Raw genomic sequence first — 16387 nt, 5'->3', positions numbered from 1 at the left:
GAAAATTTCTAATTATTAATATTAATAAGTTTAAATTATTGAGATGTTCCAGCTTCAAAATTGTCTTTTACTTTAAAAAATTCCAATTTTTATCATCATTTTTATTATCATTTTTAAACCTCATCTTGACGAGAGAACTTTTGAAATAAAAACTCTTTAACTTCAAAACTTGAGTAATATGAATAAGGTTTGGCGAAAAAAGCGTCAAAGAGAAACGCGGATCTCATTAATCCACCACAATTTTGTCGGTTGGAGGAAAAAATTAGCGACCAAAAAGAGCTTGAGAGAATTACTTCGAAAATAGTTTTTATTAAATAAAAAAAATGAGGAAAAATGCCAGAAGAACTTTGGATGAAAGGAACGAATTAGGAGAGAGAAAAGGGGATTATTTGGACTTACCTTGGGCAGCGGCGGGGGTGGTGTTGGCACGAGAGCGATCGCAACCCGAGTGACATGCACTTGGCGGCGCAGAGGCCGCCCCACGCTGCCCCTCCTGGGGGCGCACGCGCCCCCTCCGCAGCCGCCACGCCGACCTCCTATAATTACACACACACACACACACACACACACACACACACACACACACACACACACACACACACACACACACACACACACACACACACACACACACATGTACGCACCTAATGTATAGAGTGGTCCTTCATTGTTACTTCTTCGCGGGACGAATAATGGAAGACAGAGCAAGAAGTGGCGCTGATGGCAGATAAATATTGGCAACTTTCCAACAAGCGCCTCAAATTTATATGCTTTTTTAATGGGGAAAAAATTGGTTTGTACAGCTTATTTTAATTTGAACTGTGACAAATTGAATTTAACTTATTTTTAATTAAACAATATAATAGTTTAAGAAAATTTGATAATCAAGAAATTTTATTAAAAAAACTTAATTAAGAAAAAGTAAACAAATATATTTTTTTTAAGCTTTCCTTTCAGAAACACAACTTATTCTTTTTTATAATCCTATGACACCTATTCCTTTTAAATTGATTTAATTGTCACCTTCAAAATTAAATCTATATTTTAACTAAATGTATAATTATGAAGATAACAAAATATCATCAAAATTAATTCTAGCCGGTTTTTTGTTTTCAGCGGAAGCCTCTTCTTAAATCTGTTTCTATTTAATAATGCATTAAACAAAAATATTTTTAGTTCAATAACTGCTAAAATGCAAATTAAAACAGAAAAAAGTGCTGGATTGATAAACAAAGAATAATCAAATGACAGCTTTGAAAAGAAGAGAAAATTCATCCGTGTCCCTTTTGCGGCGCTTTTGCTATCACAGACAGAAACGGTGAAACTCAATTAGCGCGGACGGAAAAATGACATTAGGCGCTACGTGCATGGAATCAACGCACACACGCCAAGCCAATTTATTTGTCTCTTTCCTCGACCCATGTTTATACCGAGAGACCATTTTTGACGGAGCGCGTGCGGGAAAAACAAAAGAATTGCTGAAAATTACAACTCGTATCTCGGCTGATGATGTGTGTGGGGGCGAAAGCTCCCTTTTGACGCGACTCGCTCCAAAAATAGCTAACGAGGTATGAGAGCAAAAAAGGCGTTTGTGCATAATATTATTAAATTACACACACATTATACATATACGGGCCAAACACGTGACAAGATGTAATAACGCTGACAGTGAAAGAATAGTCGCGAGACGAAATTCCGCATTTCCACAACACAAGGGGGAAAGTGACATTAAATCTTTGCTGAAAATTTAATAGGGAAAAAACTTTCTGAATACAAAGACTGCAGATCAATGTCAAATTTGGCATATTTAAGGAGAAAATCAAATTTGTTGTTTGACAATTATGTGAAGCTAAAACTTTGTATTCATTTTAGATGAATACATTTTCCCAATTTTAGACTATTATGAGTCTTTTATTAAATTCCTTATTTATTTTAGGCTTTATATGGAATTTTAAAAAAAATTTAGCATCATAATTATAATTCTTCTTTGAGAAATTTCACGGAAAAAGTGGAAAAAGTCTTCTTATAACTTATAAATAATTTTTGAATAACTTAAAAAAACATCATGAATTATATTCTTACTTTACAAGGGACTTTTTAAGTTGAAGGTTGAGATGTGAATAAAAATTCATCCTTTTTTTTTTTAAATAAAAAAGAATATTATTCACTGGTCCACCTGTATCACTTTTCAGCTGTAAGATTTGATTTGTTTATTATCATTCATAGAAAGGAGATTCGCTCGGCCATTTAAAGCTTTCCGGGTTCAGCGCAGCTCCCCGGCAACCTTTTAAATTATTCAATGCGCCTCTCCATTGTTTTTTTGTACTGCGTTTTTCAACAGAAACGACTTTTCCACCTGCTGCAAACGCAAATTTCCAGGGGCTGTTTAAATTTGTAATGAGACGAGAGCATCAAGTGCGCGCGTCCAAAGGAGTAACAAAAAAGGAGCTGCTGACAATAAGAGCTTTGACAGAATTAATTGCCGTCAAGGAAACTGGAAGCACACAATTGCCAATTAAGCGTGAGTCAATGGTATTAATTCAATTATTTTACGAAAAGCAAATTATAATTAAAAAATTTGGATGAATTAAGGCAAAATTAAAGTGAATTTCTGGAATTTCATCTCCTTTTTTTCAATTATCAATATGAACCAAAATATTATTATAATATTCATAATTTTAAAGTTCATGGCTCTGTCAGAATTATTTGAATTAAGAAAATTTAAAAAGAAAAAACATTACAAAACCCAAATTAATTTGGCAGCAGTTCAAGTAAACCCTTATGCATCTCCGGCGGCCATATTAGAATTATCTAATATGAAATTAAGAACAAACAAAAAATGAATTATCGTGATTTTTTTTGCAGAAAATTAATAAGTTCCAAGAGCTCAAAAATCAGCTTGATTTTCTCAGAAAAGAGGTAAAAAATCTCATTTTTAAACCTTCAATAAAACTTTTTTAAACATTCGTGGCCCTCAATTTTCATATTTATCAAAATGATCCACAAGGCCTTTGCTAACAGATCTCAATTAATAATTTTGCAAACCTAAGCTGTTTACGTCCTTTTTAAAATTTATTGAAATTATATGAAACAGAAAATCATTCAAACTCACTACAGATGTGATTGAAAGGCCGGACCGACGATTGAAGGCTCGAGTGTCGACGTCACTAAAAACTTTGATATCAAACGGTGGGCGTGTGTTGCAAAGTGCGGCGACCCAAACGAACCGAGTTGGAGATTTCCATCATTCAAGCTTCGATAGTAAATCAGCTCGACGAGATAGGCAAAGTGTTCTCGGCACGACATCAACGTGAATTATTTCCAATTCAGCACACGGACTATACAGTTTGTAATTGGCGCATGCAACAAACATTAAACTATTCCGCCGATGGAAAGTGCGATATTGTACGAGAGCGCGCCGCTTTATCTCCGTCTGGAGCCGCCGCCGCCGCGTGATCGCGCGCCTCATTCACTTATCGGAAATTGGCCGGCTTCGTTTCAATTAATCGCTCTCCGAAAATGTGCATGCTCGCTTCCATCAAGCCTGCAATAATTTACTTTGGCCCAGATGCGCCGGTGCCAATCGCGGGGCCTCCGTCGGGGGACACGTCAGGAATCGCAAAGATCGATTCACAGACAGATCTCCTGAAAGATGCGCAGTAAAATGAGAGGAAGGTCAAAATTCATATGTTAATTAAAAGACATTCATAATTATAGTAATTGCGTTTTCTGTGGATCGCTAACTAAGCATTATCATTATTTTTTAAATGCATATTTCAATAAAACGTTTTTTGCAGGAATATTCGCCATAATTTTAATGAATAGGTCTTTGGAGAGCACTTTTGTGTCACTTTTTTACAACCCTGAGCCTACGAACGGTGCGAGGCGTGCAACAATGGACAATATAGTGTGCAACCTTAAAAGGCATTCCCATTATGCCCTTTATTGTCGGCCACGCGCACTCGACATGAAACTCTCATCTATTATTAAATTGAATCTGCCGCGAGTCGTTGGACAAAAAAAATGGTCCCTGCACTCGCCTCGGAGCACTTTGCTCGTCGGCCAACTTTTTTTGCGGCGCAACAAAAGGGGCCGAATACTGCAAAGTCCGGCCAGCACAACACACCACTTTATACAGGGCACTCCACCGCCAACAAGTGACACGGCGAGGTCTCTTGATTTTCCTATAGCGAATAGTTTGGTTATTTGAGAGGGAGGGACGCACCGTCACAAAAGGATGAAGGCGAGACCAGAATGTTAAGGAGCCGCTTTCAGGTGCAACTCAATCGCCGTCCGTAGGAAAGTTAACTTTGTTTGCCAACAATTTGAAAGGACGCTCATTCAGGCTGTAAATTTAGTGTTGTAATTAAATCTAAATTTTTTATTTACAAAGTTTAAAAACAAGGAATTATATCAAATTTTCCTTAAAAGAATTGCCAATTAACAAGAATAAGAAAAAATTCAGTTTTACAAATTAATTGGGTTTCTATTTTTTTTCAGTCATTTTTGGATTCATAGTAAAAAGTATTTTGATTTTTTTTCAATAAAATTATAAACGAATCAAAACACCCACCAAGGAAAAGCGGAATTTCAATTCAAACACCATAAATAAATCGTAAATTATTACTAAAAATTGGCATTGTCTACTGCTTCAGTTAAAATTTTAATTGTTTTGGAAACAAAACCTACAAATTATCAAGGGAATGTATTCAATTGCAAATGAAATGAATAACTTAACAACTAAAATGTTCAATCATTGTTCAAAACGTTTTCCAAAGAAAAAATAGTTATTAAGAGTGATGTGATTTAATTAATTGCAAAATAATTTGTCTGATCGTTATGAAATTGTGGAATGCAAATCTCTATAAAAATGATGTAATATTCAATTTCGAGAGGTCTGTAGGCAGTAAAAGGTCGTCTCCGTGACAGCAATACAAATATTTGCCATTGCTAAAAACTCATATTTTAGAAGACGAAAAAGCACAAATAGAGCTTTTGGAATTATTGAATTTAAGCCTCGGATCTATTAACGTCAACTCCTGCTGGAACAGTTAATAAAACAATATATTCCCACGACGATAAAGAATAAAATGCATCTCTGCTAGGGTCGTTTATCCAACTTAAACAAATCAATGGTCGACGGACGACAGCAGCACTCGGAGCCGTAAACGGAAAGTCATTAATTTCCCCATCCGATCCGCCGCGTCAAGCTCGGAAATCCTTTGAATTTTACCTTTGCTTTTGCGCAAGTGTTTGTTTCGCTTCTCAACGAACCATAAAGTGCACCTGTTTCTCTCCTCAGCAGACAAGGGCATTACTTATGCAGCTAATGGGGTGCGATTCTTTATCATCCCTGCCACGTCCATCCTCCTTCCTTGAGCAACTCAGGAGCAGATGCATAATTTCTAGGCTCGATAGTCTTAATTACTTTTACAAGTTTTCAGCAGGGCTTATTGATTTCGAATACATTATTAAAGGGTGTGTCTCAACTTTGGGCTGAGTTTGTTTATAGTTTGGGATAATGTTACGCAAAAACTTGTGCCGATCGAGTTAAAGCCGGTTAAATTTTGCGAACATATGGAAAGCTTTGATGCGACGGATAAAATTAAAATAATAATTATTATAATAACAAAATTGATGGTAAAACTTTGAATTTTCAATAATATTATTGGATAGGCAAAGCACAAAAAAAAAATAATTTTAGAATCTCATGTTTCAGCAGATTTATTTTATAAATTACGCTTAAACTTTCAATTCATATGAATTTGTTTGCAAATTTATGAAGCTATAGTTAGGTCAAAAGTTAAATTACAATGAACAAAAAACGAGAATCGCTTTGTATTTGAATTTGAATAAGTAACTTACCATCGTAGAAATTCACAAAAAACACGAAAAAAAGCCTCTTTCAATTTTGAAATTTATATTATGCAAAATAAACTTTTATTTAAATAGTTTTATGGAATAATTGTTGCAGAATGAATTTTAAATTTGAAAATATCTCCATTTTATATGATGAGAACGTTGGAGAAAAATAGAAAAAATGAGAAAACAAAAAATTGTGAAAAGGTAAAAGTTGTAAAATATTTAATAAAAGGCAGGTAGAAGAGGCGCTGCAAGGTTGAGATATTTGCATATTAAGCTATGAAATTCATGTGTATGAAAACTTACTAAGACAATAATTAGGAGGAATGTGTCTTGTTTTCCACTCTCAAAGAGCGTGGCACACATAATATTAAACTTTGAAGACGAAAAAGGGAGCAAATATTATACAAGCGCCATATAGCTGAAGGCAGAAAATAATAATACAAGAACACCCTTGTCTTGACTCACGTCAGCTCGAACTCTGCAAAAGTTGAAGACAATTGTTCCTGTGATTGTTTGACAAGACAAATAAATTCATTTTATCATAAACACAGTTGAAAGTAATGAAATAAAAGCAGCTATTTTTAAAGATCAGTTTTATTATAAAAATAAAAAGGAAGGAAGTTCATAATTTCGAGTGGTTTGTAATTTGCAAAAGAGTTCGTACAAAGGGCTGTGCAGGAATAAAGACCCTTCTTTTTTTCTTTCACTCTTTTCCCCGTTCCATGATTAGCACCATTTGCCCTGAGCCAGGCAGGAATTCCAATTATATGTAGAACACACTGATGGCTTGATCGTGGCAGATAAAAATTCAATTCAACACACACACACGCTCTTTATATATAAAATACCTACCCGGGCAACGACGCAACCCGCCGTGCCCGGATGATTAATGTGAGAAAATGGCTCAGCTGAGGAAAATTCGATCTTCTCGCGCAAAACGACTCTTTTAGCTCGGCTTGTAAAAAAAAAATTGCATACAAACAATGTCATCTCATAAATTTCCCTATTTAATTAAAGTTTTCCCTTATTTCTTTCTATCCAGATGCAAAATCGTACAAAAGAAATAATTCAATATCCGGCGAGAGAGACAAAGGACCAATCATTGCGAGATAAAAATCTCGAGGAAAGCTCTCGACAAAATTGGCCCCGGATTCAATTTCTCAAGAGACTGCTTGCCAAAGGGGCAGATCAATTTTACCCCTGCCAAGGACGAACGCTAATTAAAAAAAGGGCCAACAGGCTGCTACCGCCAGACGCATGACCTCTTGACGAATTTCACTATCGAGAAGCTATTGGGTTTTTACTGAAGGCAAAAAGAAAAGGAGCCTCTTGTCGATTCCAGTCTCGATTCATTGCAATTCTCGGAATGTCCAATTACATTTAGTTTTATCAGTTTTAATTTGAGATAAAAAGATCAAGAATAATCCATGAAAAAAAATAGAATAATTTGGGATCAAATTTATTTTTACAGGTGATTTTTTTCACCAAGATAATTATAATATGATATTTGCAATCTCTACAGAAGTGTTAAACTATCCAATTTTTTGTTTATATTTGTTTAGAATTATTTATTTTCATAAAAATAAATGTATTTATTGTTTAATAAATTAATATGTCAAGAAATTAAGGACTCAATTTGAGATTGAACTAGCGTTTCATGAAGGAAGGAGGATGTGAGATTTCTAATCAGGGGCCGAGCAAAAATAAAATAAAAAACAAACGCCTGCTGAGAAGATCACTTGTAGTGGTACAAACTTGTTATTTGCAGCGTGCAAGCGGTTTTGATGCTAAAACTTGTCACAGGGACGGCAATGGTCGCCTCTGTATGAAAAGTTTATAGGATGAAATTAGAACCTTCTGAAATCGATTGGAGCATTTATTTGCGAAGGATAAAAATGAAAAAAAAAAAATAAATAAATAAACCCATTTAAACTTTAAATGAAGTTTAATTTATTTATAAATAATTAAACAATCGTACAATTTTTTGCTTTAATATATACGATTAATTATTTCGGAATATTTAATTATTCATTATTAAGAAACTTCTAATTAAAATATAATTGAAACAAGAAATTTAATTTAACTGAAAAATACAAATTCCTCATGATGAAGTTTAGACTTTCATATAATTTTTTGAGTTAAAATTGTGTTTGTGGGATAAGTTGCTCATTAATTACTTCAGCCCCTCAAAATTAACGCTCTCTCTTCTGCACTTCTTGATCTTCGTGCGGAATAAGTGTCGACAAGTTGATATGTATGATTGAGACTGCCTTGCTTGTTTCTCGCGCGTACCAATCGGCGAAAAGTGGAGCACTCGCCGCAGACACAATGAATCTTGCATCTCTCGGAGAGAATCCTCCTCACTTCGACCACGGCCACGCGACCATTCGGACACAAGTGCGCGAATATACAACACGTTCGAGGTGAGTTTTTCCGACACTCTTTTTTGCCTTTTATATCTGAACAAGAATCGTTGTTTCCTTTCAAAATAAGAGGTCCTCGGTATTAGAAAAAAGCCTCCAGAGATGCGACGTCTGCGTTATTTGTTTATCTTGCTTTGAGCAGAGCTAGGGCTAGCCCGGACAAAGAAGAGCTATTTTTGAGTGCTAACAACCTCAGAGATTGATCTGTGTTTGACCAGACTAAAACAACTCTCTGACATAAGGAAGAAACAAAAAATACAAAATTTTTTTCCAAGGTGAAATTTAAAAAAAGCATGGGAAAAAATTAATTTAAGACGATTTTTAGTTATTAAAATTTTAAAAAAATTTATTTTTTAATAAGTAATTTATAATATTAAAAAAATTAATGAAAATTTACCAAAATAAATAATACAATTAAAGAAATTATCTTTTAATTTGTGTTTTTTTTTCCATGAAATTTATTATTTAATTAAAGTTTTTATTTGCTTAAAATGCTGAATTTCAATCAAGATTAAAATAACCTTTTCACTTCAATATTTTTGAGAAATTTTCGTCCTATACTTGCATAATATGCTCGGTTTGATTCGTCGGCCGAGTACTACCTCAAGGTCGGTCAGTCTGGTTCAGCGGAGCAAAGTGACCTGATGACCAAGAGACTTGCTTGCCGCAGCGCTGCCGGCAAAAGTGAGTCACGCGAATGAAACGAGCAGACGATTTACAGCGTTGGTTTGTTTATTTGTTTGTTTGGCGAGCGCATTTTAATCAAGCTGCTGCATGTCCTGTCCGTTGATTTGCATCAAACTAATTTGCATCGGGTTTCATATGCAGAGACGACCACGCCGCTTAATTATACACATATTTGCAACCTCTGCGCTGGCACGCGAATGGCTTCTGGTATCTGTGTTTTGATAATTGTTTTCGGCCGAGTGCATGGAAATGCACTTTGCGACTCAATGTTTCATCCAGTACGGAAATTCCGATTGAATTACTTTGGTCAGATTAAAGACCTTCTCCGGTGATTTTTATTGCTTTTTTTATAGAAAGATCGCTAAACATTGCAAAAACACCATAAGAAAATTCCAAAATGTTTCATCGCAATCATAAAAAAAACGTAATTCGAGAAATTTGGTATTTACTTCTATTTGGTCAAAAAACTTCAGATTTTGGTCAATGGTGGCACTGCGATCGCTTATTTTGCAATGTTTTCTGCACAGTGCTGTGGGGTAAGAGTGGCAGAATTAGTGATCGCAGCGCCACCAGAGACCAAAAGCTGAAGTTTTTTGAGCAATTAAACTGACGGATAAACCCCTGCAACTCAATTTTCAAAATTTTTCCACGCGAATTACTCGAATCAGGCTAGCAGGGGAGTGAGTCTTGATATAGACTGAGTTTGCAAAGGAGAAAATTTAATGGTCAAATTCTGAATTTTCCTTCATGATCGAATTATTGGCCGACAGAGCAACAAAATTGAAGCCATAGAAACCAATAAATTATTGATATAATCCTCGGAATTAATTAATATTTGCGCTATTTACCTATTAGATATCGCATTTGGTTAATGAACTGCAATTCCAGCTTACAGTCGGATTACTGCATAGCTCTTCTTCTGCGAATATCCGACTGTAATGAGAATGCTAACGCACACCACTAATTATTCCAGCTGTTAATTATACTTGCATGGTGCACACGAAAGCCAGGAGAGAATGCAAATGTGGAGCGCGTTGCTGCGGTCCAGCGTAATTAGTTTAATTGGATGAATTAACATTAATTAAAAAGCCAAAAATGACCAAAAATTTTATTTAACAATAATTATTCTTCTATATAACAGAATAAAAATAATTAAAATATAAATTCCAATTTTATTTAATTAAAAGATTCAGTTGCTTGTTTAAAAGATTATTTGACAGATTTTACTCTGATTCTCTCTCCTTTGAGCACAACTCGGCTGCAGAGAAGATTATTTCACATAGAGACCTTTTTGCACTCAAATCTGCTTTTTGTGTGTGTTCCATTGTGTGTCACTGCAACTCGCTGGTCAATCGATATTGTAGCAGTAGTGCCTCTACTGACACACAAGTGCATTTCCGAGAAGCGCAGAGTGCATTTATGTGACCGGGATTTCTCTCGAATTAGAAAAGAGCCGCAGACCGACCGAACCAGTCGCGTACAGAGAGATCCGCTCTCGAATGATTAAGTAAAAAGCCGGTATCAAATCGCATACTCACGTAAGTATGCTAATTGATTTCAACAACCAAATCGGACGATTTCAAGCTCTACTTGAGACTAAAATTATTTCCGACATTAATTGCATATAAAGTTAATTTATGGTATTATAAAATAAATTAAGATATGAAAATTAGGGTTTTTGTGTCACTTTTTGAAACGCAGACAAAATGAAGTTTCTCAAAAAGTTTATAAAAAGTGAATTTGTTTTATAATTAATTTGATTGATTAATTAATTGATGTAAGAAGAAATTCGTATCATTATTTAACAAATCCCCAGAGATTTTCTGACAAATCCTCAGTAGATCTGTAAAGCTGTCAGTGAACGAATGATCGACTGGATGGAGAATAAAATTTGCACACCAGTTTGTAAATACAGAGAGCAGCTCTGATTAGTTCCGGCTGGGGATTTGCTCGCTCTCGCGCGTCGCCCGCCAGGGAATTCATTTGCATATTTGATTGAATTAATATTTAATACAACGGCAGACGGATTAAACACTGAGCCAAATTTGAAATATTTATCGCCTCGGAGCTGACGTTTTTCACGCGCGCCATTTTTAACTACTCCCAAAGCGCCGTAAATTGTAAATAGACCATTTGTCACATCATTAGTGCAAATGATTCCGCAGGGTGTCGACTCGGAATTGGAATATCGCATTAATTACTTCACGAGATCCATTTGGCACGTTTCACACATTTTTTTTCCGATTTATTCATTATTGTGTGTGTTGCAGATGAGGAGGTATTATTTATTCATCCTGCTGGCGTACCAAAGTTTGCACAGCTCATCTGCCACTTTTGACTTTCCAACCTTTGACGGCGCAAAACCTGTGAGTATTGGTTAAAAAATGAATCTGACAATTCAAAATTAATGAAAATTAACGTTCAAATAAGTTTTAAGAAGTCATGAAAAGAATGATTAAAAATTTAATTAGAAATTTTGAATTCTAACTGTAAAAATTAATGAATTTGAATTTAAATTAAGTTTAAAAGATGATGTTAAAAATAAGCACTTTTAGAATAATTTCAGTTAATTTTTAAGATAATTAACTTTCGCTTTAAAGGCTAAAATTTGAACAATTTTAGCTGATGAGCGCTCTGGGCAGCATGCAGCAATTTTTCTTCGGAGGCGGCGGGCCAGGTCGCGTGGTAAAAAGCGCGTCATCCCCCGAATCGGCCTACGCGTCCGCCACCGTCGGCTACGGCACCATCCTCAAGAATCCCGCGCCCCTGGTCAAGTCCGCTCCCTACGGCCCGCCTCGGCCTCCGCTCAGGCGGCCGGCGAGGCCGCTGGCCCGGCCTGTCAACAAGTACGCGCAGTTCAAGGGCGGCTACTACCCCAAATTCAAGCCGCAACCCCCAGGCACTTACGAGAAACTGAAACCAGCGGTGGTGGAACACAAACAACTCCAGGGCAGCAAGGAGTACCCTTTGCCGCCGCACAAGCACCACCAACCCTACGAGTACACCAGAAATCAGGTATTTAATTTGAAATTAAATTATATTTTATTTGTTTAATATACAAATAATTATTTTTCTAATTCACATTTTTTTCACAAAAATTCAATAAATTAAAATTTATTTAGCTCAAATTATTTATTCTTTCTGACTTTTTAATATCATATAATGTTTAATAAAAATCAAATAATTAAATTAAAAAAAAAACAATATTTGAAAAAGGAAAGGGAAAGAAACATTTTATAGTTTGCGTATCAAACAAATTTATTTCGCAAAAAACTTATTTTTAAGCAGTTTTATCAATCAATCGTGAATCGTGTCCCTAAAAATTCAGTGGGCGGTTATAAATTTATCAATGGGTGTAATTTGGAGGCGTTATTTTTCACAATCATATTTTTATTGCATAAATTACACATTCATAATCTTTGCAACTTCAAAACGGTGTTTATTTTTAGCTCAAAATGAATGGTACTTTATGAATGAAAATTTTGATTATTTTATATTTCCTGCTCTTTCTTTTGAAATCATTTAATCCCCAATTCAATGAAATAAAGCAGCTTAATTCTCAGAATTTTTGAAAAATATAAAATAAACAACTCATTTGCTTTTCATGCTTGGAGTGACATCAAAATTTAATCTAGAGAATAATTTTAATAATATTAATATAATGTCTAATTTTTTTTTTAAATTTAGTAATATACCTTCAATATTAATAAAAATTAAGAAATTTAAATCAATAAATGTATTAATTTTAAGGTACTTTACACGTCCTACACAACGGCGCCTGAAGAGTCAACCAAAAGCAACGCAGTCATCGTCCAACAAAGCGTCCGGCCGCCCATCCACATCTACCAGCAGCCGCACGTGGCCACGTCGCACCAGGTGTCCAACCTGAACGTCAAGGCGGTGGCGCCCGTCGTCCACCAACATCACCACCGCTCTGACAACCTGGTCGACTTTTCGCGGCCCGACCCCGTTTTCACGGCAGCCTCGATGGGTTCCGACTGGAAGCCCATCAGCTCGCCTGTGAATGGCAGGTTGCCCGAAAGGCGAAACGACGTTTTGGTGCACAAACAGGTGGAAGCGCCGCCGACCATCAAGAGACAACACGACATCATGCCCTACGTGACCATCAAGAAGCCGCACATCGACCGGTCAGACCATTCTTTTATCGACGAGGAACCCTCGGAAGAAGTGGTTTCGGCGGTGGTTTTCGTCAAGAAGACCAACGACGATTGAAATGTACAAAATTATTTAACTCGATTACTGCCCTTTCAATGAACACTTTGAAAGTTTTTCCTATGCAAAAATGGGAATTGTCAGATAATAATTATCATTATAATGTTTCTGCTTCTTTTAAGGATGACGTGTATTTAAACTATTTAATTTTTCTATTAAGAATTAATTCATTGGTGCCTACTGGAGATTGTTTTATTAAAAATATACATGGGAATCGTGGAGACTGTTGACAATAAACTCAGCTGTATAAGTACTAATCAAAATATTAAACTTCTAGTATGGCAATTGTTAATTATTATGATGTACATTTATCTATTGTTAAAAATGCAATATAATAAAGAAGGAGACGTCTCGTAACACCTTCTTTCCTAATATTAAACCCTGATTATCCATTGCACAAAAATTAGAACAAATCACAAATCTTGGTTCTGAATGAATCTGTTGCCCTCGGAGTTTTTGCCTGTGTAGCGAAACCGACACTTGCCATAGGCACCTGTAAAAGTTTTATTCACAGAAAACAATGAAATATTAATTAATTATTTACCTTGATGATCTCCAGCCGCTCTTCTTGAAACTGGTAAGGGTGTGTAGCTGCTGCTGTTCATGTCCGGCAAAATCAGAGGAGGATTATTCCCAAAAGGCTGAAATTTGCAGAGGTCAAAAAAGAAATTGATTTTAATCAAAAATTTCCGCTTTACAAACGTTCGAGGTTTTATAATTTTCATGTATTGCCCTCGTCGCTGAGCTTCAGATTTTTCCATCGGCGTCACAGGAGTCGAGTCAAGAAACTGAAGTTGCGGCAAACAATGCAAAACGTAATATCTAAAAGATTAAATTTTTTATATTTTTCTTGAATTTTTTCTTAAATTGGATACCTGTATCGTCTGTAATCTTCTTCGTCCTTTTCCGCGTCGGAGAGCTGATTTGGGCAGGCGACGTTGCCCAGGAGACTGAGGTGACGCAAACTGGACGTGTTGTTTGCAATTTTGTTCAGTAAGAGCTCCAGGTCGCAGATCTGCTTGGAGGAATTAATTTAAAACTAAAAATTTAAAATTAAAAAAAAAAATACCTTATTTTTGTTGAGAGAGAGCGTGCGCAGTTCGGGCAGGTAGGGCAGCTGCATCGCGTCGGTCAAAAGGTTGTTGTCCAAAACCAGGGTGTGCAGGTGCGGAAACCTTTCCAGGCTTTTCAGACTTGTGAGGCAGTTGTAGCTCAGGTCGAGACTCTGAACGCGCGCGCCATACAACTGGGCCAAAGTTGGAGGAATTCTTTGGCATTCTTGGCCAACGTAGCTTAGCTGTGATGAAATAATTAATAATTAACATCTAAACGTAATAAAATTTAATAAAAAATTTCAAAATCAGTTAAAATTTGAGAGTTACAAATTGAGTTTATTGACATTTCAAACGGCAATCTCTGCTCAAAACATAATTTAAAAATTCAAAAGAAATACAATTTGATTTTCAATTAAAATTTAAAAAGTTTTTTCTCTTGCAGTTCGTTTTTTAATAACTAAAATTTGCTTTTTCTAAATTAGGAATTTAAGTTTAACTAAATTAGATTGAAATAAATTTTTTTCAATTATTTGAAGCCAACCTCTGACCAACTGGTGACTGGAGTTACGAACGTGACGCAGCAAAGTTGACAAACGCTATTTTGTCTGCTCCTGGCCTTTCGGGGGTAAATTTTGGTGAGGCGGTAAGTAATGGAGTAGCAGTCGGAACTCAAAGAGCAAGTGCTGATACTAGAGACTAGCGAGTTCATATCAACCGCAAAGCTCGACTTGTTGGCAGCGAATGCACGCAAAGTGCTTCTTCTCCAACATAATAGTCAAAAACGTCAACAAATATTGGCTCTGCGAATCCTTTTACATGCAAATGTTATGCCATAGGAGCAAAAATAGACATAGCGGAAAAATGTCGCTCGCTGCTTTAATTAATACGCAAGGTCAGTTCTCTCTGATTTGCAGCGCCGATAATGTTGATTATTAAATAATAAAACTCCCAGCTGACAATGAAGACTGATGAAATTCAATAAAATAATTTGTTTATTTAACAATTTAATTTAACAAAACTTTTACCGCTACAAGGAAACATTGGGCATTGATTTTCTATCAGCTCATTTAGGTTATGATGAAATCGCATATTAATTAGATTAGATACATAATTGCAAAGAGTATTAAATTTTGCGCTTTATAATTTTGATTCAAACACAAATTACAACCGATTACAACAATAAATTTTGAAACAGAAATTTAACATTTTTGCTGTTTTAAAAAACCATTTTGCTTCTAAAATTGAGAACATTTAAATCAACATTTTTCTATCTTCATTTAAAATAAATTTTATTAAATCTAAATGATGTATTTGCGCAGAGATTGTCCAATGATATGTCAATAAACTCAATTTATAACTTTAAGTTTTTGTACAAACAGAATTGTTACTTTTTTATTAGATTAATTTAAAATATTATTTAAATCCTTTAATTAACAAATATTGACCAGTAGTGTAAGCAACAATTTAATAAAAAATTAATAATTTGAATGTTTTCATATACCGTTTGATACCAGATGTCAAATCCCTCTACGCTATTAAGGTCAAACCCTCATTTACATTTTAAATTTAAGTATTAAAAAATAAAACTTTATTAAAAATCTGCTATTGTCGCATTTCCGTAGAGTCTGTAGGCCATGAAATTATCGAAATTTTAATATTAAAATATTATGTTAAAATTTTTAACATAAAATCCAGGAAAGTCACATATCAAACTAAATTTATTATTTATTTTATTTTAAATTTAAGATTCATGCAAATCAGAATTGAGTCAGACCTGGCAAGAAAACGAAATGTGAACTTTTAATAAATATTGATACCTTAAGATGAAGTATATATAGAATTTAAAAATTATTTTTTATGCCATGCAAAAATAATTACGTTGTTGTTGTTAAAGTTCACTGCTCCAGTGTTGATGTAGTTGTGGGCAAGGTCAACAATGGAATCGTCCTCTTCCATCATCCTTACATAAGTCCGAAGCAGTTACTTACTTCGAATTACTTGCAGAAAACCGCAATTTTTTCAATATTAAAATTTGTCGAGTGAATTTCTTGCTGTCACTTTTTCTTGCTGGAGGTCACGTGCCTCACAGGTGTTTTGGAGAAATTGGAGAACGGGTTAAACAAA

At 35.1% G+C, this 16387-nt stretch overlaps 3 protein-coding genes across 8 annotated transcripts in view; 1 reads left to right on the top strand and 2 right to left on the bottom strand.

Moving 5' to 3' along the window:
* The window catches only part of LOC132193768 (tachykinin-like peptides receptor 99D), a 71741-nt gene that overhangs the window by 47063 nt on the left and 8291 nt on the right, over positions 1-16387 (bottom strand). The window contains exon 1 of one of the 5 annotated variants that reach the window (XM_059614641.1): positions 3113-3411. The exons of 3 other annotated variants lie outside the window; for them this stretch is intronic. The gene's annotated coding sequence lies outside the window, so the exon portion shown is untranslated. Of the gene's footprint in view, positions 1-399; positions 533-3112; positions 3412-16387 lie in introns of those variants that run through there. One more of the 5 variants, XM_059614640.1, reaches the window with a different exon arrangement.
* On the top strand, positions 8131-13565 carry LOC132193855 (uncharacterized). The gene is made up of 4 exons (XM_059614781.1): positions 8131-8288; positions 11246-11341; positions 11598-11990; positions 12726-13565. The coding sequence occupies exons 2-4, from the start codon at positions 11246-11248 to the stop codon at positions 13206-13208; spliced, it is 972 nt and encodes a 323-aa protein (XP_059470764.1). The 5' UTR covers positions 8131-8288; the 3' UTR covers positions 13209-13565.
* LOC132193853 (leucine-rich melanocyte differentiation-associated protein-like) lies at positions 13222-16345 on the bottom strand. 2 transcript variants are annotated; one of them, XM_059614778.1, is made up of 6 exons: positions 14805-15118; positions 14278-14505; positions 14084-14223; positions 13907-14030; positions 13753-13849; positions 13222-13701 (listed from the first exon to the last, which is right to left on the bottom strand). In XM_059614778.1, the coding sequence occupies exons 1-6, from the start codon at positions 14970-14972 to the stop codon at positions 13622-13624; spliced, it is 837 nt and encodes a 278-aa protein (XP_059470761.1). In that variant the 5' UTR covers positions 14973-15118; the 3' UTR covers positions 13222-13621. The 2 variants fall into 2 exon arrangements, with proteins under 2 accessions (XP_059470761.1, XP_059470762.1); XM_059614779.1 differs by lacking the exon at positions 14805-15118 and adding an exon at positions 16142-16345 and having other exon boundaries at positions 13342-13701.

This window comes from Neocloeon triangulifer, unplaced genomic scaffold, assembly GCF_031216515.1.
Source record: "Neocloeon triangulifer isolate White Clay Creek 2 clone unplaced genomic scaffold, ASM3121651v1 ptg000005l, whole genome shotgun sequence".
Lineage (NCBI taxonomy): Eukaryota > Metazoa > Arthropoda > Insecta > Ephemeroptera > Baetidae > Neocloeon > Neocloeon triangulifer.
This window is presented reverse-complemented; position numbering and strand designations above follow the sequence as displayed.

Excerpts from the sequence above, each read along its gene's own strand:
- LOC132193855 (XM_059614781.1), top strand. The coding sequence starts at position 11,246 with ATGAGGAGGTATTATTTATTCATCCTGCTGGCGTACCAAAGTTTGCAC. Across the intron at positions 11,342-11,597 it reads CCTTTGACGGCGCAAAACCT|CTGATGAGCGCTCTGGGCAG; the intron begins GTGAGTATTGGT and ends GAACAATTTTAG. Across the intron at positions 11,991-12,725 it reads ACGAGTACACCAGAAATCAG|GTACTTTACACGTCCTACAC; the intron begins GTATTTAATTTG and ends ATTAATTTTAAG.
- LOC132193853 (XM_059614778.1), bottom strand. The coding sequence starts at position 14,972 with ATGAACTCGCTAGTCTCTAGTATCAGCACTTGCTCTTTGAGTTCCGAC. Across the intron at positions 14,224-14,277 it reads TCTCTCTCAACAAAAATAAG|ATCTGCGACCTGGAGCTCTT; the intron begins GTATTTTTTTTT and ends TCCTCCAAGCAG. Across the intron at positions 13,702-13,752 it reads AGCGGCTGGAGATCATCAAG|GTGCCTATGGCAAGTGTCGG; the intron begins GTAAATAATTAA and ends AAACTTTTACAG.